Below are 11879 nucleotides of genomic sequence, written 5' to 3'. Positions count from 1 at the left end.
AGTATTTAGGCAAATATATCAATTTTATTATCATTCACGGTTTATATACTATACATTGTTATACCTTATGGCAATAAATCTCATTAATAATACTTTATTTATACAAATATAACATATATATATATAAATCAATAATACAAAAATTAACCAATATTATTGAATTTTAAACTTGAATGAAAGCATACACTAAAATAAGAGTAGTGAAATATAAATATCACAGATGAACTAAGTATGCTGAGCTCTGGAACTGGAGCATTTGCAATGGCCTTAATAGTTGTTATGACATTCTTATGGCTACGTTTCTCCTTCATTTGGATCAAACATTAATGCAGTCACAGCAAACATTATAAATACAACACCACCCACAATAGTTACTATTAAAAATACAAAAACATAATTTATTATTTCATGTTTTCATGTATTACCTATTCATTCTAATATACTCACCAGTTCGAACAGATATTTTTTGAGCAATGAAACGACCACCGATAACAGCCAATCCTGTACATAAAGAATGTCCTAAGACTCCTCCAAGTGCAACACCATACGCATCCTGATAATGGTTTAACAATTAAAAATCAATATATAAATTTATACTTTATAGTCTTGGTTTTAATATTTTATACTTCTCTAGCTGCCAAAATTATTGTGGCTAATTGACTACGATCACCCCATTCTGCAAGGAACGTCATTGTAAAAGCTTGAATTAGAGTTTTTGACACAATCAATAAACTCTTACTGCCAAATCGTAATCTACATCTTTTTGGAGCCTGTTGTTCAATGTCTGCATCCTACAATCAAAGTCAATGTCAGCACAAAATATAGAATTTATTTAGTTTTATAATTGTGAACATAATAATTTTGGATTATATTATATTTCACTTGAGTACTTTAGAGACATTGCGATTAGGTAATAATTATTACTAAAGTTAAATAATTAAGTGTAATGTAAATTACACCTAATTAAAAAGCCATTGAATATCTACGAGCGGTTATTTTGCTGGGAAAATATTTCATGCTGCAATGATTTGAAAAATAAACAAATATACCTACATTTTTATTTATTTGGTATTGCCTACTACAGTATAGTAAATCGCAATAAATAAATTATGAGATCTAGGAGTTTTTGTTTCTATCATCATATTTTACAGTATTGTAGGTACTTTATTCAGTTGTTCTTACCTTAAAGTCAGTACTATTGTCAACAGTCACGTTGATAGTTTCAACCACGGATGGCATAACCGCAGGCGATTTATCGTCTTTCTCGGTGACTGGAGACGCATCTTTATTATTCTTCTTGTTCTTTAGGTATTTAATAATTTATTCCCAAATAATAAACAGCCCAAAGAAGTGTAGAAGGATAATGTTAAAAAAATGCCAAAATGAAAAAAAAAAAAATGAATTAACCTAAAATATTAATTAATAATTTGAAGACTACAGCAAATAATAAATACAGTTTAAAGCTAATATATTAAATACTTAAATTGTAATTATTGATCATAAATAAGCATTGTCTTGGGATTTTGAATAGAGCAAAGCGACTTATGATTTTTAAATGACATGTTTTTAAAATTCACCAGAAATTTTTAAGAAAAAAAAGACATAGGAATAACTCATACAAGAATCAGTGTTTAGCAAAAGTTTTACCATCTTTTAGTAAACCAAGCATAGTTCATAATTGTTTTATAAATAGTGATAATGGTAAAACATTTAAACTCTAATTCAAAAAATTTACAAATACCCAGGCAATATAGGAAATATTTGTATTTTACCAATTCTGATAGAAAAATTAGTTATATATTAATACAATACAGATGCTAATTCTTACAAACATTTAGGTCATATATAGATAATTATGGATATAATTTTAAAATTAGACATGGTCACGTCATTAATGAAAATGACCATCAATTATATGTTATATGTTATGTGTATAATTTATAGGAGTTAACACTCAGTACCTTATCTTTTTTTTTTTTGGTCTGTAGGAGATAATAATAGGCCCATTATGAATCTTGTTATGAATGTTGTAACAATTCACAGTTTTACACTTAACAAGCTAATATGTCATAGTAGAAAATTATTTCTAAAGAGAGTGCAACATACCGTTTTCTTAAGATAAATAGGTCTATTTTCATAAAATCAGTATTTTAATGTGATAAAGTCATAAGTATAACTATAATAAAAGTTCATTCAAATTCCTGATGGTATTTTATTGAGAATGGTATATCAACTTTTATGAAAACAAGCTTTATATTAATATAATATTGATCTATCTTTCATAATTATTTTTGTATCAATCGAACAATGGGGCTCTGGAAATTAAAATAATTAATATTATAGCATGACAACAAGGACTAGTAAAATAATACTTTCAAGTGATATCATTATTTATTTTGATTTAGTTTTTATTCTTTGACAGCAGGTTACTTAGTAATTTTATGTATAATTGGTACAATTTTATAATTTTAATGAATGGTAAATTAATCTAATTTGTCTCAATAAATCTCTACATTTTCATAACGCCAATTGTAAAATTACTGTTCTATGTTTATAAGATCGATATTCACATTTGTTTAAAAGAGTTTGTATAAGAAAACTCAGTAAAAGTGAAGGTTATGTAAGTTATTTTACACTAAATATAAATACATTTTATAATCATTTTACTTGTATACATAACAGATAAGAGATTTTATAATTGGCAAATTAAGTAAAAACAAATTCACATAAGCTATTACGTCTCAGCAATAAAAAGTAAATTAAGAACAGATTTTATCATACTAAGTACTGCGCAAGCTTACACACATACACATGCACACACACACAATTATGGGGATTGCAAAGGGTCATTATTTTATGCCAAAACATTATATTTTGTTCATCATACATTTGTATCAATCAAACTAATGAAGTAAAATAAATAAATAATAATAGTATAGTTGAATATAGATCTGAATTTATCATAAGGATTACTTGAGAACAACTTATTACATATTTTTAAATTGTAACTTATAACATCTTTTCAATTTGGTTTCAATATATTAAAATGTCAGAAAGTTAAAATATTTGTTATATTCAATTTCAATAAATAAATTTCAAAAATTGGATAGCCATAGAAAAATAAATGATGAGTTCAAATTTGTGTTCAGTAGTTTTCAAAAAATGGTTAATTTTGTATGATGAACAGAAACAGTGGATCCGGTCATGCGGGACACATTTAACCATTTATACTCTATATTACATATACAAATTTGAAAAAAATCTTAGAAACAGAAATTATCAAAGTTTTTGTGGCAAAAAGTCTTCAGCTAAGACTGGGTAAAATAATCATTAAAAATGTTTGGATTTAGGACGAATGTTATAATAACATTTAAAAACTAGTTAATATAAAATATTATAAAATTTTTAAAATTTAAAACCAATCATGTGTATAATATTGACTATTAAGTACTTTTAATTGGCAATCTCCCACCTCTAATCCAAAATAGAGGCTACTCCACAGTACAGAAACTATGTGTACTGTAAACTCATGACATGTGGGCGTGAAAGTTATGTGTTATGACAAGTGCAAAATTGCATAAGCTAAAAAACATCAAAATATGAAATATAATATATTAAATGCAATCAAAACCGTGAAAATTTGCAACAAATATGTAAGAAAAAAATTTGGGTAATAATGTAATATGATGAAAAATTCAACATTTTTATTTGATAATTATTATTCTTAGTTCATACATGTATGAAGTACCTATTTAAATAGTTAGCAAATTAAACAACTTATAATTTAACTCTGATTACCAAGCTAATACAAATCGGCTGTGTCGAGTCAACATAGCTCCTCCCACAAACATACTGATTATCGATTGGTCTCAAAACTATGGAGCTCAATCATTTTGATGTGCAGTCAACTTGTGTTCTCTCAGTGATCAGAATATAGGTACTTAATGAACTCATCTTTATTTCAATTACTATTTAGTGCCTAATAATTATTTATGATTTTCTACTTGACAACAACATATAAGATAATTACTAACTTAAATTTAATTTTTGCTTAATTATGAAATTAGTTTTGAATTTTGTCAAAATATGCAGTAAATGTAATAACAACTATGCAGTAATATGCAAAAAAAAAAAAAAGTAGGTACTGATAAAAATCAGAAAATGTGAAAAAAAAACATACAATTGCATAAAAATCCAAGCTTTAGTTATGAAGTATTAAAATGTATGATTGATTATACTTAATAATCAATAATAATATATGAACACACTAGTGAATAATAATCAACCATAAGGTTCACACGCACATGTTTTTCTTGCTACCTATTACTATTGATAATAAATATTATATTATTTAATAATACTTATAATCAATGCTATTACAAACTCCTTAAATACAGTCGTAATATGCAATCACCTAAAGTTGTAATTTGTGTCAAAAAACAAATATTATTCAAAATTATATTACCTAATATAATTATTTAATTTGCAAAAATTATTTTTAGATATGTCTAAAAATTAAACATTCTTTGTCTTTTAATAATTTTGATATTCAGCTAAAGACATGCTTAATTCCTCAAATCTCAACTATTGAAACAAAACTTTGATGGTTGATAGCCCTATTTTTGAAGAATATGTTTAGTTTTTAACCACACAATAAAATTATAAGCAGTACATACACCTATCCACATTTAAATTATATTGTTAACTAATTCAAATATATATCAGGTATTTAATAATTAGAGAATACAAACAGAACAAAATGCAAAGGAAAATAATATATTATGAAGCATTAAGAATAAACACATTTAATTCAATAACCATTATTCATTTTCAAATTAACAAGAAATGGCTTTAAAATGTATAAAAGGTAAGCCAAGCATAGATAATACAGATTTTTACCCAAATAATTAAGGTCATCCAGCACAGGCTAAAAGCAATTAGAACAATTAGCAGAAACTTGTATCATTCAAATTTTGAGTACCTATTCTTCTAGTACTTTCAAATATTTTTAGGTACATATTAAAATATTTTTATTTTGAATTTCATCGCAATTAACTCTCTAAAGTACTCAATAACATAACATAAATAAATATAACATTTGATACTCTTAAAGTCTTAACTAATAAGTAAAATTATTGATGAGTTGATTAATTGTGATATATTTAAATACATATAGGTTAAAAATGCATTTTATGACATTAATAGTAGGCATTGATGAAAGAATTATATTTATACCAATGAGTAGATTTAATTTTTTTTACAGAATCGATATAAATGTTAATGCAAAATTAGATTAATTGGATAGAACTTAATTTTTATAATCGTACAGCAAATTTTCATGAATGAACTTATTAAAACAAATTTATAAATAGAACGAGATAAACATTTATGCATAATAAATTCAGATGGCAGATAGGTTTTTAGATACGGATAGATCATACACAAAATAAGGTATTTTAATTTTAATTTAATATTAAATAAGTGTGGTTGTTACATTTACTAACTATGGATACCAAATACACAATTCTGAGGTAAATTCTCACATATCTACTGCTGCGGACTGCAATACCACAATATTGGTAAAAAGGTGTTATTGATCTGATACCGGACTAATAACTTTTAAATGATTCAAAATGAATTTATTGATAATCTTCTGTAATAGGTTAAACTGTCAGTTTATTAAATACATGAAATTATAATAACTTTAAGTTTTCCTATACTACGCCAAGAAGATAAATAGTATGACCATTAAGAATTGTTATACCAAATTAGCTACAATAATTTATAGTTGTTACTTTTTACTTTTACCCATGGATATATAGTTTGATTTTATTCTGTAAAATTTGTATAATTTATGTTGTAACCAAAAAATTGGGTGTTATGTAATTTTAAAATATGATTTATATTTGTGTTCTATAGACTAAGTAAAAACAATTGTCTTATTGTATATTATGATAATCATTCTAAGAAATCTGGTAGTTAATACAATTTCCTGTAACTTCGTTTTAAATTATTATGTTCTGGGAAACACTAGTACAAACAAATCGGTGTTCTACTAAAGTTTGGGTATTTTTGTTTAACATTTACTGATATTTAAATATCTAGGTAAATGTTTAAGTATAACTTAGTTTTAATAAATTTTTTGTCTCAAGAGTTAGTTTATCCTTTATAAAATATAGATGTTAGAATAATGTTGAAAGAATGATGTTCAGATAATATTTAAATAATAAACATAAAATAATCAATTCATTTGTGCACAATAATATGTGAAACACCATTGGATTCTATCAGATTGATCAGGCCACTGAACTAATGCTTACAATTTCATAAGGTCATTGGCAATTGTCAACTAGAATCATCAATCCATACTTGTAGTTGAGATAATGAGAATGAATGAAAATTCAGGGTTCATGAGCAAATAGTGATCAATTTTTGTCTGCTTCAAGTTTTTTTTATTTCAAATAGTGTAAATCATTTTTGCAATATAGTATTATTATAGTTCATGTATTCTTTATGTAGGTACAATCAGATTTCATTAATAGGCATTGCCTATTTGCCTTTTAAAATAAGTTATAGTTATTTTAATATTCTATACTGTAACAAAACAATTTAGTTTCTAATACTTTCTAGTTGCCCCTATGCTCTCATAGTCTCATAAGCACTACTTGTGTTGAGGAGGAGGGATTAAATTAATTATTTCATCAAATATACATGAATTTTTCTGAGAAAACCAGAAGAATTTGCATGTATCTATTAGCTGTTATACAGAGTGTAACAGAAATACCTGACAAATTAAATAACTTTTGTTGTAATCAATATTTTGACAAATGTTTCTTGGTCTGGACCTGCTTTACAATAATGTTGTATTTAATAACTTGATATGACATATCCATATTATTTTTCTAATAATGTAATGATAATTTGTAATGATAATTAAAAGACAAATCACTATGATCATAATACCTACATAAGTACAGTCTACTTTTTATATAAAATACTTTTAGAAATATAGGCTGACAGACCTGTTTAAGCTCAGAATTGTTTTTAGTATACAATGATGTATTACTGAATTCTAATTCAACACATATATTACAGTGACCTACTCAATGACTAAGTATACTCAAAATCAACTATCGAGCCTAATATAAACCAAAGTGAGTACTATGTTATTTTCTATTATTAAATTACAATAATTTTGTTAAATAAAGTTGATTGAGTTTTTTTTTATTTTGTGTATGATATAACCGATGTAACCTGAGTATATATTTAATTGAAGTATAATACATTTATTGGTTAAAAATTGAGAAACCAAGCATTTAATATTATATAGCACCACTTTCATTAACACATACTAATTTTTAAAATAACATACACAAAAAATAAAGTTGTTTGCCAAATTAAAGCTTTCTGCTTATTTATAGATGAAACTTAATTTTTACCTCATCATCTTTTCGTCGTAAATTTGCTTGTACTTCTTCAAGTTCATCTTGTCCTTCATTAGGGGACATTTTGAACCCTTCTCTTAACATTTTAAGTCCAAACACAGCAAACAAAGCTGTTGATATGTAATATGTGTATGCACGAGGGATAACTGTTGCTGCATATCCAAATAAAACTGTAAAAAAAATAAAATATAATTAATAACCTAAAATTTTGGGAAACATTTTATATTATAGAGGATGATTTACCAAGCACGCTCACTTCTATTTTCCCTATAATCATGCTTTTATTCAAATTCTGAGTTGTGGCATTTTTAAGTAAGATACAATTTTAAGATTTCATCATTAATTAGTGTCCTAATGACGATATATAATTCTGTTTTATAATTGAAACTATTTTAATGAACATTTTAAGCAAATGGTTCATTTTTTTAAATGTTGATGTAAGTACCTAGGTGGCTAGGTACCATATAAATCAAAATTTGGAAGAGTAGTTTCTTAGTTATTAATCTTTATTTTATATCTAAGGATAATAGTCCATAGTATTAGATTTATAAGATTAGTTTATAGGGGCTGCAATAAAAAATAAAAAATTATACCACCAAACTAATATTATTTTATAATTAAAATAATTAGGTATACCTAATACATTTATAATTTCTAAAAATGTCGAGTATAATAACTAATAAGTATAAATAGACATTCTAGGTATCTATTTTAAATTGTATGTTAATAAATGATTAATGTCTATCATTCTTAGTAGTAGGTACAATGAATTTAATAACTTAGAAATTATTCATTTAAATTTTAGTTTAGAATATTTAGATTTCAAACGCATCAATATTTTAAAAAAATGAAATAGGTTACCTATGTGCTTACTGGTGATTGATATTAGAAAAACAGAAGTTCATATCACTATCAGAATACCTACTGTCTACATTAGGTAAGTACACAATTTCAGAATATAAATAAATGCACATTTTAGGGTTGAGCAAGTTTGGTGTATGACCCTAAATTATGAACAAATACCACATAAATAGTTTCAAACTTCTAAATACTGTATGTCATTACATAACAAAACAATATAAACAATTGAATATGTCAAAACTTTCAATGTTGGCATTTCAACATAGTTACTAACAAAGAGTAATAGCATTGAGTATAAATTAGTATGTCTAATGTCTATAGGTACTCAATAGTCAACGGTAATAGGTAAATATAGCGTAAATTTGTTGTTACTGCGGTATTATACACTATACAAATATTACGACAGTTTTAGGTACCTACATAGATAACAAAATCTTTTTAATAGTTATGTTATTATATCCTTTCATTATTTAATAACATTAAATTGTAATTATTTAAAAGCAATTGCTAGGTAGGTAGGTAGGTACTTAATTTTTTTTTTTTTTTTAATATAGTACCTAATTGTGTAATCTGTAAAGTTATTTTTTACAATAAGCACAAATGATGTTTGAATTCATAGAAATATTAGAAAAATAATATTAAATTAATTAAATTAAATAAAATGTATAATATTTCGGACAGGGGGCTTGTGGGAAGTGGCCACTCATTGATGGAACTTTTTAACATGTAAATCTAGGTACTTAATAATATATAGTTATAGGTATAGTAATATAAATTAACTAGACAATAAAAAGTCACCATAATTTTATCAATAATTCAACTAAAAATATAGGTAAAAATTAAAATTAAACTGCATAATTTTTTATTTAAATACCTAGGAAGCTAGTAGGTTAGGTTAGCTAAACTACTAATTGGTAAATCTAAAAAGGGACTCAACTGAGGGAATGCTATACTTTTATTTATTTTTTATTTTGCATTGCATTCATATTGACAACAATTGTGTGTACCTATATATAAACGCTAAATTGCATTAGTACATAGTTATATCATAGGCTCATTCAAAAATATGAGATCAGATAAAGTATCATAGGAGTTACCTACAGTTGAGAATTGAATCTACAATTTTGTGAAAAAAAATGTCATTAGAATTTTCTTGTCCAGGTAAATTAGATTCTAGATATTATATTAGGTAAGTATTAAGACTAGGTATTACACTTAAAACTACCCATTTAACAGTGAAATTTCTTAAATCATCCAAGCAAAAAATAATTAAATTACCTAATTAAATATATATTTATCTCGATATTCTGCTCAATATTTACTCAGGGAAAACTACTGAAGTTAATGATGAAAAAAAATGTGAAATTCAATTGAATTTTATTGGAGATGTAGATGCTGTTAAGGTATTATTATTGACACAATTATTAAAAATTATTATTATTATTATTATGAGTTTAGATTTTCAAAAAATGTCAGCATCCTCAATACCTATTTGAGCTCTAGTAGATGTCTAATAAAATCAATTTAAGATGGAGTTTTGGTACATAATAACACTTATTACGAATTAATTCATTTTACAACTTTCGAGGAAGACTCAAGAACCACTATAGGAATTACAAATATTACAAAACAATTATTTAGGAGAAAACTAAAATATAAAATGAATTAATTTAAGAGGACGTTATACCGGCATATGTTGTCTCACAAGATGGAGGTCTTACAAGTGCGTAACATACCAAATTTTAAGCTCAGCTGATCACGTTTAGCTCAGTTAGCTTAAAAATTAGAGTAAATTGACCTCGTATTAAAATTAAAGGCAAGATTATTACGAAGGGCTTCTTGTGGGCTTTTTATTATATTTTCATTTTAAAGAGAGTTATGAGTATTTAAAAATTGTAAATTGTTTTGTACGACTTAAAATGTTCATAACAACAAATGCGGGTATAACGTCCTCTTAATGTCTAACACTAATTAGGTACACCTTACACTTCTCAGCTATAGTTATTAATGATTACTGATTAAAACCATCAAGCAACAAAATTCTAGGTTCGATTCTAAGTCTATGAATGAACCTATGTAAATAATTTTTTTTTTATATTTTCATGTAGGTATTAAATGGAGTATTATTGCTAATGAAGTAGGTACTCAGAATTATTTTAAGATATAAAATGAAGGTATTACCTGATAAGACGGTCATAAGTGCAAGAGCAGATATAGCACCTGTGAATACGGTAATTCTCGAATGTCGCATGGCCATAATAGCGGCAATGAAGAATGTCTTGTCACCCAACTCTGAGACGACTATCACAGAAAGTGAGGCAACGAAGGCATGCACCAGTCCCAGAGATACGGTAGGTGTATGTTTCGTTGTTTGCTCAGAAGGCAGTGAATCGCCAACGTCCGGTAAAATTGTAGGCAGTAGATCGTCATTTTCATCCACTGGTAGTGAACTGGCTATGGCCGTGGCTACCAGGACCACACACAGCACACTGACTTTAGCAAACATTGTTCTTGGTATGAAATTTTACCAGCACGGTCAATAAATTACAATAACGAGTATACCCAATCCGCGTTTGGGTACATGCATAAAGTGTCAACGATTAACGGGAAACCAACTTCACATAGTTAAAATAACATTAAAATAAACAATTCGGGTTTTGGTAAGTAATGAAAAACTAACTCAAAACCGATTGAACAAAAAAAATATATATATTTATGTAGGTAGTAATAACAATAAAAGCAACGTTACCAACGAACAACAGTACCTAATGGTAATAATAATATTATAATTTATGATTACTGATGAGTAATAAAGTTATATTTCGGCAAAAAGAACACAATTGAAATGATGGGCTTAGCACGAAACGCGTCCAACAATTGTCCCGCCATCTCCGCAATTAACGAACGTTCGGCAATCGGCACTTCGGCAGGCCTGACGACGTCGATAGGCGATTAGTGGTTACGTTAAGTGTTTACCGCACGAGAGGCAAGAGCGGCGCGTGTTACGGCGTTGAGCGTTCGTCCGTCGTCGCCGACAACGACGATGATTCGTGTTGGAGCGAGAGCGTGCGTGTACGACGTGGTCGACTCGGGCGTTCGGCTTTCACGTGAACACCGGAATACTGAACGGTAAACGGCGCACTGGCGTCTAACTCTAGCACTACCAGCGGTCACCACTACGTCCGCGCAACTGAGTGGTGATGGTGATTACTGATTTTTTCAGCGAAAACTCAAATGTCTAATATTATACTATTTATACTCAATGCTGATCTAGCATTATATAGCAAGGTACAAAGCGATCTCCACACAACGTTATCGTCGCCTCGCGGCGTGCACAGTGCACACTCGTGTCTCGTGCGGTGCGGGCGATTGCCGATTGGCATTCCGAACAGTGTCGATAAGAATATTAAGAGGTGGTCGTCGAGCGGGTCGCGGTTTGTTCGCGGCGGACGCGATATCAATACAGCGCGATATCAGCGTTGAGTGTTATTGTACAACCACAGAATATATGAAATCAGAATGGACACTTCGGCCGCCCAAAAAACAGTCCGCCATATTGAATGCAAGCACCAG

The 11879-nt window shown here is 27.7% G+C and overlaps 1 protein-coding gene across 2 annotated transcripts; it reads right to left on the bottom strand.

The window, feature by feature from the left end:
• Nucleotides 1-4: 4 nt before the first annotated feature.
• LOC111031387 (transmembrane protein 165) lies at nt 5-11771 on the bottom strand. Of its 2 annotated transcripts, XM_022311298.1 has the most exons (6): nt 10488-11771; nt 7440-7615; nt 1183-1302; nt 627-791; nt 448-553; nt 5-374 (listed from the first exon to the last, which is right to left on the bottom strand). In XM_022311298.1, exons 1-6 carry the CDS (start codon nt 10810-10812, stop codon nt 295-297), a joined length of 972 nt encoding a protein of 323 aa, XP_022166990.1. In that variant the 5' UTR covers nt 10813-11771; the 3' UTR covers nt 5-294. The 2 variants fall into 2 exon arrangements, with proteins under 2 accessions (XP_022166990.1, XP_022166991.1); XM_022311299.1 differs by lacking the exon at nt 1183-1302.
• Between the last annotated feature and the right edge of the window lie 108 nt (nt 11772-11879).

The sequence above is a fragment of the Myzus persicae genome, unplaced genomic scaffold, assembly GCF_001856785.1.
Source record: "Myzus persicae strain clone G006 unplaced genomic scaffold, MPER_G0061.0, whole genome shotgun sequence".
NCBI lineage: Eukaryota > Metazoa > Arthropoda > Insecta > Hemiptera > Aphididae > Myzus > Myzus persicae.
Note: the sequence above shows the minus strand (reverse complement) of the source record. Positions and strands in the feature narration are given on the sequence as shown.

Excerpts from the sequence above, each read along its gene's own strand:
- LOC111031387 (XM_022311298.1), bottom strand. The coding sequence starts at position 10,812 with ATGTTTGCTAAAGTCAGTGTGCTGTGTGTGGTCCTGGTAGCCACGGCC. Across the intron at positions 1,303-7,439 it reads TACGACGAAAAGATGATGAG|AACAAGAAGAATAATAAAGA; the intron begins GTAAAAATTAAG and ends AAATACCTAAAG. Across the intron at positions 554-626 it reads TAATTTTGGCAGCTAGAGAA|GATGCGTATGGTGTTGCACT; the intron begins GTATAAAATATT and ends AACCATTATCAG.